Here is a 15,429-nt window from a genome sequence, read left to right as displayed (position 1 = left end):
TGCGGCTTGACCTGTGTCCACACTGCAAAATGACAGGGCTAGGACCTGAGTCACCGTGTGACTTGGGCTCTGACCCACCTTCCCCCCCACAACCTGGGCCCTGAATACTTGCCGACTGGAGTCAGATTGATGTGTGTGTGGACGGAAGCGGGGCTTGGGCTCAAACCTGACTTGGAGCCTGAGTTTAGTGTGCAGTGTAAATATTCCCTCAAGCTCCAGGATCAGTTACTGCATTAAGGCTTGTTGCTGACTGTTCCGGTACAGTGTAGATTTTAAGGTAGGTTAATTACACAGGCAAACGGCTGATCCTGGGCATATTGGCACACCATAAAGTTTTGCAAATCCCAACCTGCAGGAGTGAGGACTCCAGAGTCGCTAAAGATGTCATGGAGTTTTCTCAGAGAAATACAAACCTGTTGCCAGTTTTTAGAAGGTGGGGATGACAACCCTGTTTGACATTACAGTCCGCTGGGCATGGCATTAGTATGAACGATCATCTATGCCATGAGACTTAGCGTATTGCTGGCTAATGTTTTATTTATAGTCAGTACCGCAGTGTGCTTATAGATAAGCCCTCTGAGTCTCCAGATATTTGTAGGGAAGATGGCTGGTGAATTGTATGATTCAGCACGCACCATTGAGCACAGTTGCTTACTCAAACAGAAGGAAATGTGTTTGCCCTCAACACCAATGTGAATAAGCCCAAATCTTTCCTGTAATTTCACATGGCAGCAAGGGCAGAGATGAAGTTACAGGAGGCCTGCCATTCTGTAACCCATTGTGTTCAGTGGCTGTAGAATCACCATGCAGGGAACAGTGTTTTCTTCATTCATTTTTCCATTTAGTCTGCTTTGGAGCATTAACCAATGATTAATTTCATAGGCTCTTTACAGCGTTGGCACCTTCAGAACACAACAAAGGGATTAAAAAAGCCCAGCTGTCTTTCTTGTTATCTGTAATGAAGCAGGAACTTAGCAACTTCAGTGATCTGATTTTAGAGTAAAATTTAAGATTGCAAACATCGCTCAGAAAACTGTAAATCAGGCTTAAGGTTTGGAATGCAAAAGCAAGAGGGAAATAACACCAGAATAGCTGGCAAAAAGAGACAAGTCATGGAATCTAAACATCTTTGCTTGAAGGGGGAAAGTATGAATTAATAAAATGCAGTACAGTTGGGTCCCGATCCTGTCAACGATTTCAAATATAGCCTTCGGGTCCACAGCATGAAGTAATTATGAAACGGGACGTTTCAAATGGGAGCCAGTGAGATTCACTCTATCTGTAGCAAACTTTAAAGATTCCCAGTGACCAATCTGTGGCGTGTAGTGGTTCCCCATATTTAGTCTCACTTAGTGGAGTCTCGTGTTTTAATATCGGCTCACAGATTTTTCTAAGAGAGTAGGGAAAAGGTTCCTGGAGGCTCTGTTTTGAGCATCAAGAACGTTCTTGAATCATTTAACTAATCAGACATGTCCAAGGGTCTTTTACTCATGTCTGTGAATTCAGACTCGCTTTTCCATGTGCATGGTGTAAGATGGAAGATGTGTAAGATGGAAGGTACACCATGATCTGGTGAGTTCTGGATGGTATGAGCCAGCAGACTGGCATCTGGATTGGAAACTCCCCTTTTACTTCTGTGGAGAGGCCTAACCCTAACTCATATTCTGATGTTTCTAATCCTACAGGGTGCTTTAGGACCTGCAGGGCCGCCTGGACCAGCTGTAAGTAATTCTGAGAATTTGCAGACTTGTGTAGCGTAATATAGGTGCAGAATTCCCCATAGTAAAGTACCAGCAAAGCCTGTTTTGATGACAGCTATCTCATTGTGAGGGTCAGATCACAGGGCAAGAAAAGATGTGGGTCTTGTCTTGAACCAAACATAATGGCTCAAAGATGAAAAGAGATAATGTACTAAGTAGAGATGTTGGCCGGGAGGGGGCTGTATTAAAATATATATATTTAAAATATATAAAACCAGTTCTAGCTGTCAAAGGCTTGATCCAAAGCCCACTGAACTCAGTAGGAGACTTTCTATTGCTTCAGTGAGCTTTGGCCCAACATTTATAAATTACCCAGCGTGGTTCCTGTCAGCAGTGGACATATGCCAACTCATCGAGCATTGCGCTGGGCGAGATAAGGTCTTTTCCAGCCTATAAAAAGGAGCTGTCAGAATGTCCAGCCTGTTGAACCATCCAGCTGGTTAAGCATCCTCAGAGACTTTATAATAATTCTGAAATCCACACAGCTGTGTTAGAAGATCTCTTTATTTACTGGGGAGTCACATTTAACCATCGCTATTTGGACCAATGGTATTACAGAAAAATTTAGAGCTAAATCCACATTGATCAGTACTGATGTCTTAGTAACAAAGCCCCTCAAAAACCCTACTGGGAAATTAAATGATGGGCATGTGTTTAATTCCAGATATAACCTCTCCACTGAAATACTGCATTTAAAAAACCTTGGCTCCTTAATGCTGAAAAATCAAATAGCCTTTTCCAAGGTGATGATTATTATGGTATTAAAAATCCAGCTTCTCAGCCCAGGGAGCAAACAGGCATGACTAACTCAGTGTGCAACATCAGCGCGTGCTACTGACACCGCTGCTCCTGCTGGTCCTCTCTTCTTATGACCAGGAGGCAGAATATCGAGGTGCACAAAGAGACAAGCATTCCGGTTGCTTGTCAGTTTCAATAGACTGTCCGCTCCCGAGGTCAGAACGGGCGAGATGGGATAACATACCTCGCCCACATGTGACATGGCCTATGTTGTACTGCAGGTCAGACTAAGTGATCAAAGTGCCCCTTGTGGCCTTGGAATCGATGATCTCTCGATGATATTGTAAACTCTGTGTTTACGGGCCAGAAGCCGGTCACACAACTCGGTCACATAACATTAACTCGGTCACAGTCCTTATTTTGTCGGGGGGGGTGGTAGATTTTTTTTTTTCATATCCCCAGAGAGATGGTTTTCTTTTAATGTAGCTTTTAACAGGTGCCAAGAGAAGTGGCTCTCCAACAGCAAAAGATTTGTAGAGAAAACCAGGTTAAAAAAAAAAAACGAAGGGGAGGCTATATTTCTAACCTGATATGTGCACATGACCCGTTGATGGGTCACTGGATGAATCTTGCAGCAGAGAATAGCCCACGGGCAACAAAGAGGAAAAGTGAACACAAAATACAGATGACAAATCTAGGATTCAGTAACTGTCTCTGGCTCCACTTTCTGACTAAATTAGAATAATAGGTGCTAGGGGAGTGTTGGGGGGGAAGTGTTTTTTTGATACAATGATCCACTCTTTGTGTGGTCAGTTTCCAAATGATCTTTCTTTGTTTTAAATTTTGTTTTCAGGGCAAAGGACTGCCAGGCCCTCCGGTAAGTAGCAGCATCTTTCCCAGGGCTGGTCTACACTACAACATTGGGTCAACTTTGCTACATTGCTCAGGGGTGTGAAAAATTCACTCCGCAGAGCAACATAGCTAGGTTGGCCTAAGTTTTAAGAGTAGACCAGGCCTCAAAAAGGGGGTTTAAATTATTACATTGGTTGTGTTCTAGTTCGGTATTTTCTCCAAAACCCACCCACAGACCCAGATCCTTGAGTGCTCTGAGCCACGCAAAATCCAGTGGGTGTGAAGCCATGGCTAAGGATGGCCTGATGCACCCTTTACATTACTGGAGGCCGGTTTGGCCTCTGATGTGAATTAGAGACGCCACAGGGTGCAGCAGCTTTGTAACTGGTGGGAACATTTCATTGCTTTCCCCTGGAAGGGGATACCTCTTGGGGACAGGGCACAGGTAGCCAGGGAGTGTCTGTGTTTGTATAGCGAGCATCTGGCCAATGGGGTGATAAGGTGTGTAAGGGAGGGGTGTAAGATTGGACCAGTCCCTGAGTGGGAGGGGTGAGCAGCGTAAAGTGTTTGCTTTTGTACTGTGAGGGCTCTGCTGGGTAGCAGCATGGGTAATGTTCTAGCTCTATTTTACAGGGGCCTCCAGGAGCCAGCGGACTCCCGGGTGGAAACGGACTTCAGGGGTCACCTGTGAGTTTCCTTTGCTGTTTAATTCCCATTGATTGAACATCCTGCAGCCACGGAAGAACAAGGTCTATTTCTGGCCTCTTGCTGCACTTGGGAAGGTTAATGAGAGTATGACACCACACTTGCTCTGTGAATAGGCCAGCAGGAGATGCCATTCCCTGTACTGGCTAGTGCGGTGGGTATGTGTCAGCTACCATGCCAGAGCTGCTCAAGTGTTCAGTCAACTCGCCCTCTAGTGGCTGAAGTCTACAGGGCGTGTAAGCTGTAACTGCGAAGGAAGTCTTTGTTTCTCATGCTACATGTGTGCAGGTTAGCTGGTGACAACGGCGTCCATTCTTTGTGGCAGGGGATTTGTCACACCTGGAGCTCAAGTGTGTCACTGGCATGAAGCCATTTAATATATTGCAGTCATGCACAAAATTTGCATTCGCATTTTGAAGTACAATTCCTGAGGACTTATGCCTCGGACTGAAGGAATGCAGGTGCAAATACTCAGATTTGTCCTTGCAATTCCTTTGGCAGGCACAAAAGCATCTGCAGAAAGAGACACCACGGCTCAGTCCTCTTCTAGACATGTCCCCTTACGCCACAGTAAAAAATGTGATTGCACTTTCATTTCTTTTCGGATTTTCAGTCAAGTTATTAATATGGTGAAATTGTCCCAAGAAAACCTTCTTATCCTCATTCATCTCATATATAGTATTTGGGGCCTGCCCCACTCCCATTGGATTGAACGGCAAAACGTCTGTTGATTTGAGTGGGAACAGGATTGGGTCCTTCAGTGAACTCTTTTTTTTTCCAAGAGAGATTCTACAGAGGGTGTATATGGGAATTCTTATTATTTCTCACTCCTTTTAGGGACCATCAGGTCTTCCAGGATTCCCAGGACAGCCTGGACCTCCAGGGCCTCCAGTAAGTTGTGATTTTTCCATGTAGAAAGCTAAACTTGGTGTGATTTTTGGAATCTTCTTCTTGTGCCCGTGGAAGCAGCTGACAGGGCAGTTGCATTTTATTTGCTGTTTTAGGTTTAAACTCCCACTTAAGTTGAAGTGTTCCCTACACGCTAAAAACAATGCATTAGAGCAGTGGTTCTCAAACTTTAGCAACCCGAGGACCCCCATTTTGAATTAAATTTTTTCACAGACCCCCAAGGCCCCTGCTCAGCTCCAGGCCCTGCCCCCACTCCACCCCTTCCCCCAAGGCCCCGCCCCACCTTTTCCTGTCCCCGCTTCTCCCCTACCCCTCCACTTCCCTGCCTCTTTTCGCCCCCTCCCCCGAGCATGCCCCATCCCCGCTTCTCCCCCTCCGTCCCAGCACCTCCTGCACACCCCAGACATGATTCCGCCCCCCCTCCCCCGAGCGCACCCGTTCCTTCCCCTCCCTCCCAGCGCCTCCTGCACGCCACTGAGCAGCTGTTCCCCGGTGTGCAGGAGGGGGAGAGTTATGGGAGGGAGGGGGAGGAGTTGATCAGCAGGGCTCGCAGACCCCCTGGGATACCCTCGCGGTCCCCTGTTTGAGCAACACTGCATTAGAGGGAAAGCAATGACTGTTTATTTCCCGTGCTTATGAGTGTTTATTATTCCTGCTGATGCCGAGTGGGCAGGGCATGATGCAATGCCATGTGGCTTCAGGGCACACACTGATCACGGGAAAGATTTTTCCTCCCGGGTAACCATGGTGTGATTGGCCGTATTGTTATGGGATTTTTCTTCACGTTCCTCAAAAACAGCTGGTCTTGGGGCCTGATCGGGTGAAGATGATCCTGTGAAGATGTCTGGCTCCCTGTCTGGAGGGATTGCTTACTCTGACAGAGGCAAGAGCCGGTATCAGATGGAGCGACAGTCTGATGCACTATATCAGACCCTGTGTTCCTGTGATCCCATGTCCTTGTGTGGGTTGCTGGCTGTTGGGATTTAACTTGTGCATCTAAAAGCATGAGCCTCTGTCTACTGTGTGAGCTAAAACAGCCACCTCTGTTAGCTATGGTTGTACTAGCCTCCCCAACCACTGTGTGTACCAGCAGCCATCCCAAGAGGGGGACGGATGCCATGCGGGATCACACATATCCTAAAACTAGCTTTTGTGTGTAGTGGAGTAATTGTGCAGGTAGGGTTGTTGGTAATTACATATAACTGAGGAGATGGGTCTCCTTTAAAGACTTCTGCATTAGACAATGAGTGGAAAGTCCCACCCCTATAAAGGGAAATTCTCTGTGAGATACCAATCTTGGGAACATGGAATTGGGGTTCCCTCTGGAAAATGTACTCCTTGGAAAACATGGTTCCTCCCCACATCCTGCAGATATAACCACACCTCTATGTTGGTCTGCTTAAGCCACAGCCATTGTGTTGGCAGCTGTATGGTCTAGTGGTTAGAGCACATGACTAGCTGTCAGGGCTCCTGGATTCTGGGGTTCTGTTGCTAACTCTGCCACTGATTTGAGGTGGGTGACCTTGCTTCATTGATAGCGTGATCAGACAGCAAGTGTGAAAAATCAGGACCGGGGGTGGGGGGTAATAGGAGCCTATATAAGAAAAAGACCCAAAAATCGGCACTGTCCCTATAAAATCAGGACATCTGGTCACCCTACTTCATCCATCTCTGGAAAATGTAAGTGGCTCATAGGCCTGATGCTGGCCATCTGCCAAGGGGTGTGTGACTTGGGCAAGCCATTCAACCTAGTGCTGCTTCCATTTTACCTCCCTGTAAAAGGAGTGTAAATATATTGACCTAGCTAACTCATGAATATCTGTGAAGTGCTTTGATGAAAAAGGCAATACAGAAGTAGAAAATATCTCTGTCAATAAAATATGTTTTTTGGAGATAACATTTCCTTTGGTGCTTTGTGTTGATATATTTAAAAGTCCAAATGTTCTTGGTTATAGGGTCTTCCAGGGGTTCTTCCTGATGGCAGTGGGGACCTTCAGGTAGGTTTTTCTTTATATTGTAGCAACACATTGTTAATTTAACCCCTTAAACAATTTTTTATGTATGGATTTGGGTGAACATAGGTCTGTTTTAATGTGCAAGGGCTAGATCATGCAAACATGCCTGGGAGTAGCATTACCCATTAAATTAATGGAGCTGTTGTGTGGATAATGTCTTCCAGGTGCATGAGTATTTGCCCTATCAGGGCCTTGGACTCTTTCAAGTATGCAGATATTTTAGTGCTGTTTCAGGATATTCCTTGTCATTTTACTTCAATTTGATCCTTGCTTCCCTACTGTTGATTTTGCCTATGTTTGATCCCGTGCCAGTTTAATAAAAACAAATTTTAGCATTTGACAACTGATGACAATTTTTCATGCATCTGTTTCAAACAGAAAAGGTCAAATTTGTTTTGCTGTTTATTTCCATGGGCAGCAGCACCTTGCTCCCATGAGCATAATCCTTGTTTGTTCTTTCCTTTTTGAGCAAATGTCTTGATTTCTTTATTTCAAAGGAATGAAACAGACATTAAGGTAATGAGCGATATAAGTGACATTTCAAGATTTCCCAGCTGTTGTTATGACAGCTTCTTTGCTTTCCTAATTAGAGTACTCCAAAAAAGCTTCTGTCTTGTTGACACTGCCTTTTGGGAAAGACTTCTGGAATATAATAGAAAATAACTTTTTGGTAACTTTTTAGGCCACTTTATAGAATTTAATAGAAAACTATCTCCCTGCTACAGAATTATATACAAAAGTAAAAAACAAAACAAAACAAAAACCTATAGAAAGATCTCATTCTTTATTTTCTATATAGAATCCTCTTAAACTTTTATACAGCTTTTGATTTAATCCCTGTGAAATTCTAGAAGACTCTCCCATGTGGGCCAGACGCAGCTTGAGAATCTGTTGATAGTTCGCTTCATTTTTAACTAAATTCCCATTCCTGTAAACTTTTATGCATGAGCTTTTCCTTTGATCGGGTGAGATCAGTACAACTTCTAATGGGAGTAAAGTTAAGTGTATTCCTAATTGTTTGCATGACCGAGCCCAAGTTTTCCAGTAGAGCAAGATCAGTGGACATGGTCTGCTGTAAATAAATATCCTTGTTCTTTTTAAAATACGGTTTAGGGCCTGATTCAAAGCCCACGGAAGTGAGTATTGATGTCTCTAGGCCCTATGTTTTCCAGACTCAGCCAGGGTTGCAGTCAATATTAGGAAGTCTAGATAGAAGAGACCGTATTACTCTCGATCCAGGCATGCAACTCCCATTGACATGTACAGTAGGTGATTGGCTTGGGTGATGCAAAAGAAGAAGGTTTTCTAACCATCAGAGGCATGAGGTTCCAATAGGAACAGTGAGGTCAAATAACCTAACTAGTTTTGAGATGGAGCTTGGTAAGTTTATGAACAGGATTCTGTGCTGGAGTTGCCTGTGATAGCAGGGGGCTGGACTCATGACCCAGGAGGTCCCTTCCAGTCCTGAGTTCCTAGGTATACGTTCATAGGAGATGTCTAAAATTGAGTTGGGGCTTTACGGCCTGGATTACAGAATCCATCCATGTGCCCAGCTTTGTTTCATGTTTTGCTCCCAAGCCCCTGAGGCCACCTGCTAAGTTTAGACTTGAGAAAATCCTCTCCTGTTGTTGAGAGGCGCTATGAAGTGGCAGTCGTTACCTCTTTTGTGTGTTAATCAGTCTCTCTAATTAGGCCACAGAATAGATTCCAGCATCACAGGAAGCAAACCTGGAGGTTATTAACTAGAACTGGACTAAATATTTCTCAAATTTTGCTGAAAAATGTAGATTTTTTTTTTCATGAAATGTTCAGGTTTTTGGAGGCAGTGTGGCCTAGTGGATAGAGCACTGGATGGGGACTCAGGAGATCTGGGTTCTATTCCCAGCTCTGCCACTGGTCTGCTGGGTGACCTAGGGCAAGTCACTTCATCTCCCTGTGCCTCAGTTGCCCCATCTGTAAAATGGGATAGTGATACTGGCTTCCCTCTGTAAAGTGCTTGAGTTCTACTGATGAAAAGTGCTATAAGAGCTACAAGGTGGGAGAGGTAATATCTTTTATGGGACCAACTTCTGTTGGTGAGAGAGACGAGCTTTCAGGCTACTCAGAGCTCTTCTTCCAGTCTGGGAAAGGTACTCCTGTCTGGTCTACACTACAGACCTATATCGGTATGAGTACTTCGCTCAGGGGTGTGAAAAATCCACACCCCTGAGCAATGTAGTCATACCAACCTAACCCCCAACGTAGAGAGTGCTGTGTCAGCGGGAGAGTTAATCCTCTCGGGGAGGTGGATTAACTATGCAGACCGGAGACCTCTCTCCCCTCATCTTCATGAAAGCATTACAGCAGTGCAAACCGCCCATGCAGCGTTTTAAGTGTAGACTTGCCCTCAGTGTTACACGGCGGAACATTCAAGGTGAATTGGGCAGTTAACACACTGACACCTTGCCCAGACCGGAGGAAGAGCTCTTGTAGCTCCAAAGGTTGTCTCTATCTCTCCAACAGAAGTTGGTCCAATAACAGCTATTACTGCCCCCACTTTGTCTCTCTCATACCCTGGAACCGACAAGGCTACACCAACCCTGCAAACAATATATAAGAGCTAGGTATTAGTGTTAGTATCATTGACCAGCATATTTTCCCCCTCAATAATAATGACATCCGCCTTGCTCCAAACACCCATTGTCTGTGCTAGCTAAACCCATGGCTGTTTGTTTTGTGCAGTGCCCCGCTCTCTGCCCCCCAGGCCCTCCGGGTCCTCCAGGAATGCCAGGATTCAAGGTAAGAAAAATATCCTCTGTAAACACAAGGAGTTGAGTCCCAGAACGTGTGGCAGCGGGAGGCCCTGTGGCTGAGAGCAGGACTCAGGTTTACATTGTACAAAGTACACTACAGTCCTCCTTTATCCGAGCCGGTGGGTCTTGGAGTACGTTACCCGGACACAAAATGCCACCAGCTTTTATTTTCAAGAGACAAGTGAAGGATACAGGCCCCATCCTGCTCTCAGCACATGGCATTCCCATTAACATCCATGGGAGTTCCAAACACACAGGGCTTGATCCCGCCAGGTGCCCCGATCCACCAAAGCACTTAACCACACACACCCCCATTGATTGCAGTGGGAGAATTTGCAGTGCTTAAAGTTAAGCACATGCTTAAGTGCTTTGCTAAATCGGGGCTCCGGGTCCTTGCAGGATTGAGCTCAGAGTCTCTCTTTGTTAGCTGTAATTTTGACTGTCTCCACCGCAACTGGGAGGGTGCTCCCCAGCGCACGAAGGCAGACGTACTTGCTCTGCTCCAACTAGTGCGCTAAAAATAAGAGTGTGTCTGGGGTAGCAAGGGCAGTGGCTCGGGGTAGCTACCTGAGTACAAACCCACCCGGACCCCCCTGGGCATGTCTCAGGCAAGTAGCCCGAGCTGCTGGCCTGGCTACCCTGCTCTTTTTAACATGTTAGCTGGAGCACCGCTAGCCCATGCCTGCCTCCCCATCCCCTTAGAAACACATCCCGGGTTTTTAAAGTACACTTATCACTGTGCTGCAGAGATACCTATTGTATTGTGGAGGGCCTAACTCACATGACCAAATACCATTTCACCCTATTTCCCACCTACCGTAGAACCCAACTGCTCCTCGGTTTACAATGTGCTGCTGGCAGTATGTACATTCAAGGCTGCAGGGGGCGTTCAGCCGCACTGAAAGGCAATACCCCTCACTTCCCATCCCCCACCTTGCACGGATTGGGTACCGAATATATAGTTCACCTGTCTGGTGGGACCAAACCTCAGCTCAGCTTCTCAACCAGCTGCTCGGGTGCTGAGCTGGGGGAGCTCAGTTTCTCTAATCCTTGCAGCAATATTTAGCAGATGTAGAGGGCCAATCCTGCAGGAGGCTGAGTGTCTCCTGGGGAAATACTGGTGTCCTTCAGCTCCCATGGAATTCAGCCCTCTGCGGGAAATGCTCAGCTCCCCAGAGAACTGAGAGATCGTTAGAAACACATACAGTCAGCTGTTAGTGGTAAGGGGTGAAATTCAAGGCCCGCGAAATAAGAAAGTCTCCGAATAGGGCTTAAGTAATGGATAGGTCCTGAGCTGATCCTCTGCACAGTGAGGAATTTCACCCGCTAACTAGTATTAGTATGGTCTTTTGCCACAATAGTAGTGGGGATGGAAGGAAATGAAGCAAGGCAGAGTTTTATATCCAGCTCGTTCGAGTGTATATGGGTTCATTGCCAGCCTGACGGGGTTGCCGTAGCTGTAATAATGAGCTGTGGAAGGTTAAATACCCTTTTGCATGAATGGGCTTTTAAAAAAATGTAAAGACCTAGGGTAACATTTTTCAAAAGCACCCAAACCCCATTTTCAAAAGTGACACAGGGCAACATTTTCAAAAGCACTTAAGACCCATTTTCAAAAGTGACTAGGACTTTTGGTTCTCAGTCACTTAGATGCTTTTGAAAATTTTATCCTTAGGCATTTAGGAACTGTAACATGGGCAGCCCCCTCGTGGCCAGAGATCACTCTGTGGTGCCCTGCCTCTGTTTCCCTCTCTTCAGGGCCCTTTCAGAATTCACAGTTCAAAGGTGGTTCCCATTTATTTAGTCCTTTGGTACATACCAGCACCAAGCAGTTCAGTGTCTCTCTCATGACTAATCCCAGATAACACAAACTCTCACAGCCTTCATCCCAGCTGGCCTTTACTGTCTCTCCCCTGTGTGCACAAGGTCTCTCCCAGACCTCCCTGCCTTGACAGCTTTCTCCCACTCTCTTCTGCTTCTTCAGCATTTCCCCTGCTGACTCAGGGCCCTGCAGTCTCCTGGGCTTCCCCACCCCACATCAACTTCCTGCCCACTTTTTCCCCCCGGATCGCCTGATTCAACCGAGGTGTGGCTAGTCCTGTAATCGGGGCTGGCTTAACCCTTAGCTCTCCAGCCCCTGGGGCATGTCACCCTGTTACAGGAACCTAAAGTCTCCATTGGAAGGCATTTTTGAAAATGTTACCCATCCTTCACAACTTTAGTAGAATACATTCCAATAGACACGGACACGTCTTGATCAACTGCTTGTCTATCCTAAATGCAACACCCATCCAAGAAATGAGAAATGATGCTACACCGCAGATGCGTAAATTCCTCTCCAATAACTTCCGTCAGTTCCTTGCCTTGCTTTAAATCCTGTGTCCCCCTTATATAGCTTAGCCTGCCACAGAGCAATAATGAAACTCTCAGTTCATTCTTGATTTTATTTTTAGGGGCATACAGGCCACAAAGGAGAACCTGGGGAAATAGGAAAAGATGGTGAGAAGGTAAAACTCTGTTTAAAGATTGGTGGGGAGGGTTAGCATGGAGAAGATTCTTGGGAAGAAGGTTACCAGGATCCAGGGTGAGATTTATCATTGCATCTTGTCTAACTCTCTGGTTTTCTATCCCCAGGGAGACGCAGGCCCTCCAGGTCCTCCGGGGATTCCAGGCAGTGTCGGCCTGCAGGTAAAATCTGCCTTTCAGACCAAAGCAGTCCCCTGATGCTCCCCCCAGTCACGCAGGGTTTCAGTGTGAAATGTGAACTGTTGGGGTCTGTCCATGTGGCTCTGGGATCAAGTCCCAGGCCAGCCCCTCTCACCCATTGTGGACACGGCAGTGCGCTGCTGGTAACAGACTGCACTGAGGGCCTGATCCAAAGCCACTGACGTCCATGGAAAGACTCCCTTTGACTTGCACGGGCCTTGCTTCGGGCCTGGTAGTGGTGCCATCCTGTGGATGAAACATTCAAGTGAATACCCATCTCATGGGCCCAGGTGGAGGCCGAAGGGCCTGTGCCACGTTTGAATGGTAATGGGACTGAGCTCTGCACTGGGTCATATGGATCCCCATGGTAAAAGCGTGGCTGCCTCACAATGCCATCTGGTGGCCTCAGTGCAGCCCTGCACACAGCACCTCAGCTCAGTTTCCCTTCTTGGATCTCCAAATAAACCCCACACAGGGTTTTTCCTGTGCTATCACAACTGCCCTCCTTAGAGTCTGATTTATTAACTTAAAGTTCAAAGCGAAACACAAAAGTTTTCCCTCCAGCCTTCAGCTCGGTACAGCCCAACCCCCACCCCCACCTCAGTCTGGTCAGAGTCCTTCCTGCCTTAGCAGGCTGCTCCCAGCACTTCCTAGCTGTAGCAATTCCCCTGGTCTCTGGGTTTTCCCAGCAGGCGCCTCTCTCACTACAGCCTATTGAGCATCCCCCATATTCCTGCCTCTGTCTGCTATAAATAGAAAATTGCCTGGTTCCCCTCAAGTGGGGCTCATTCTGTCATCAGGGTTGGCTTGGCCTCAGCCCAAAGGCAAGTCCCCCCACACCGTTACACCCCCCTCCCCCCGAATCTATCCCTCCCCAACAGAAGAACCAGACTGTATTGTCTCAGTCTGAGACCTCTCTGCTTTGAGGAGAGGTTCTTGGGGACAGGGTTTGTCGTCGTCCCCAAATCCCTCTGCTCATCGCTGTTTCTTAAGGCTTCTTTGCCTTGGCTTTTAGGTTTTCACTTCCCCGACTTTATCTCTTTCCATTTCACTGTTTTATATTTGACTGATTGGCTTTTAACGGGTTGTTTTTCTCACCTAGGGGCCAAGAGGGTTAAGAGGCCTCATTGGCCCAGAGGGTCCAGTCGGGGACAGGGTAAGTAACTATCATCTTCTCCAGACTTTCCCCTGGACTTTTCCCTCGTTAAACCCATGCAGAATAAAATAAATTGGCCATTAGAGATCACTGCCTCTAGTTAATTTCCTGTCCACGTCCTGCAAGAGCAAAGCTCTTGGCAGCTATTAGACACTGTGTGAATAAAGTTACAGGTGGCATTACTTCCCGTTGCCCTGTGGGATGACGGGACAAGGGAAGCCCCATGAAGGTGAAAACTGTGGGCCTAATCCTGCAAGCTCTCCAGGCAGGGGACTCACCTTGAAGACAGCGGGAGTTCTGTGCATGGGGTATCCACAGGATCGGACCCTATCTTAGAGTAATAACCTAAGCGTGGGGGGAGAAGCTGATCTCCTGTGACGACACAAAGATGCTGTTGAGCCTTGCAAAGGGCTGGGGAATGGAACATCTTCTGAATGTTTTGCATGTGATTCCCATCTGGAAAGAAAAGCTGAAGAACCAATGGGAGGACAAAGATTTTTTAGAATATGGGGGGGGGAATCATGAACATTGATGTCCTATGGTGTCCAATCCTGTACCACTGACTTCAGTGAGAGTAGGATCAAGCCCTTACTGAACAATGGTGACTGACCAGCATGGTCTTCTTCGGGTGTGCCTGGACATTAGCTCAGGGGTTAACAGCTGAGTTTTGAAGATGCCATGTCCTTCTGTAGGACCAAGTACGTTACCAAGGCTTCACAGCTGTGAGTGTTATGAGTCTGGTGAGGAGATAACAGCAAGGAGACCCAGAGTGAAAACCTGCTGGTTTAGACCAAGATCCTCTGCTGGAGTCTATTGAGATCCTAACAGTTATTAAGGAACATGTTGCGACTTTCCATTGACATGCATGTGCTTTCTTGCTTTGTAAAAATAATTCAGCTAGGGGTGTGGCTAGGTTGTCTGGTCCAGAAGAGTCCTGATGGCCGCATTTTAATGCTGTCTTATTGTTTTTAGGGACCTATTGGTTTCAGAGGGCCACCAGGACTCCCAGGACCTCCAGGGAAAGCAGTATGTATCCATTCTTACTTTGTTTCCTTTGAATCCTCATGGCCATGGCCTCTAATGTCACTATTGATGCCTAATGCTTGCTTTCACCAGGCCAAACCTTCCACTGCCAGTGAACAACAGAACCTCCCAGTTCCCTCACCAGAAATAACACACGTGTTGCATCAGCACAGTGCTTACTGAGTGAGATGTGCACACGCAATTGTATTTCCATAAAGACCTTCCTGGTTCCCACTGGTACCTCTCCCATCTGATACTGGATTGTTCCCATCTTCCTCAGCCCCTTATTCCCCCACCCCCTCAGAGCTACATCATCTCCCCTGCCCCAGATTTCATGCTGTCCTCCCCCAACCACCGACAAGTTCTCATTCTGGCCCTCGTAGGTTCAACACCTCCCATAGTTCTTCATTGTCCACCTTTCCCCCCCACACACACACTTCAGCAGATGTGGGCTCCCCTTTTATGTGCATTGTTCACGCCTTCTACACGGGGAGATGTTCCGCTTGGTAAGAGGAGGCTGAGCAAGCTCCACATCTGCTCTCCTGCGGTTCCCTCCTCTTGGCCAGATCCATGTTTAGCTCCCAGCCCAGAAGACCATTTTTCCCCAAGGTAAAATATTCTATTCTGTGCCAAAGATGCAATTACACATCCTTTTGAACAAATCCTGAGTGAATGGGATTTGTACAGAACTGTGATGGGCTTGGGGCTGGGGGACAGAATCCACACACCTACCTGTGGACAGTTCTCCAGTCTCTCTATACCGCCCAATTATA

General features: G+C 46.9%; 1 protein-coding gene across 1 annotated transcript in view; it reads left to right on the top strand.

Moving 5' to 3' along the window:
* COL9A3 (collagen type IX alpha 3 chain) overlaps positions 1-15,429 on the top strand; it is a 66,674-nt gene that overhangs the window by 21,246 nt on the left and 29,999 nt on the right. The window contains exons 6-15 of the mRNA XM_026652913.2: positions 1,686-1,721; positions 3,352-3,375; positions 3,984-4,037; positions 4,893-4,946; positions 6,920-6,961; positions 9,701-9,757; positions 12,225-12,278; positions 12,406-12,459; positions 13,580-13,633; positions 14,606-14,659. Coding sequence (XP_026508698.1) covers positions 1,686-1,721; positions 3,352-3,375; positions 3,984-4,037; positions 4,893-4,946; positions 6,920-6,961; positions 9,701-9,757; positions 12,225-12,278; positions 12,406-12,459; positions 13,580-13,633; positions 14,606-14,659 — 483 coding nt within the window. The remainder of the gene's footprint in view (positions 1-1,685; positions 1,722-3,351; positions 3,376-3,983; positions 4,038-4,892; positions 4,947-6,919; positions 6,962-9,700; positions 9,758-12,224; positions 12,279-12,405; positions 12,460-13,579; positions 13,634-14,605; positions 14,660-15,429) is intronic.

This window comes from Terrapene carolina, unplaced genomic scaffold, assembly GCF_002925995.2.
Source record: "Terrapene carolina triunguis isolate 2854851 unplaced genomic scaffold, T_m_triunguis-2.0 Scaffold130, whole genome shotgun sequence".
NCBI classification, from domain to species: Eukaryota; Metazoa; Chordata; order Testudines; family Emydidae; genus Terrapene; species Terrapene triunguis.
The sequence above is the reverse complement of the archived record's forward strand: the minus strand, read 5'-3'. Positions and strand labels throughout refer to the sequence as shown.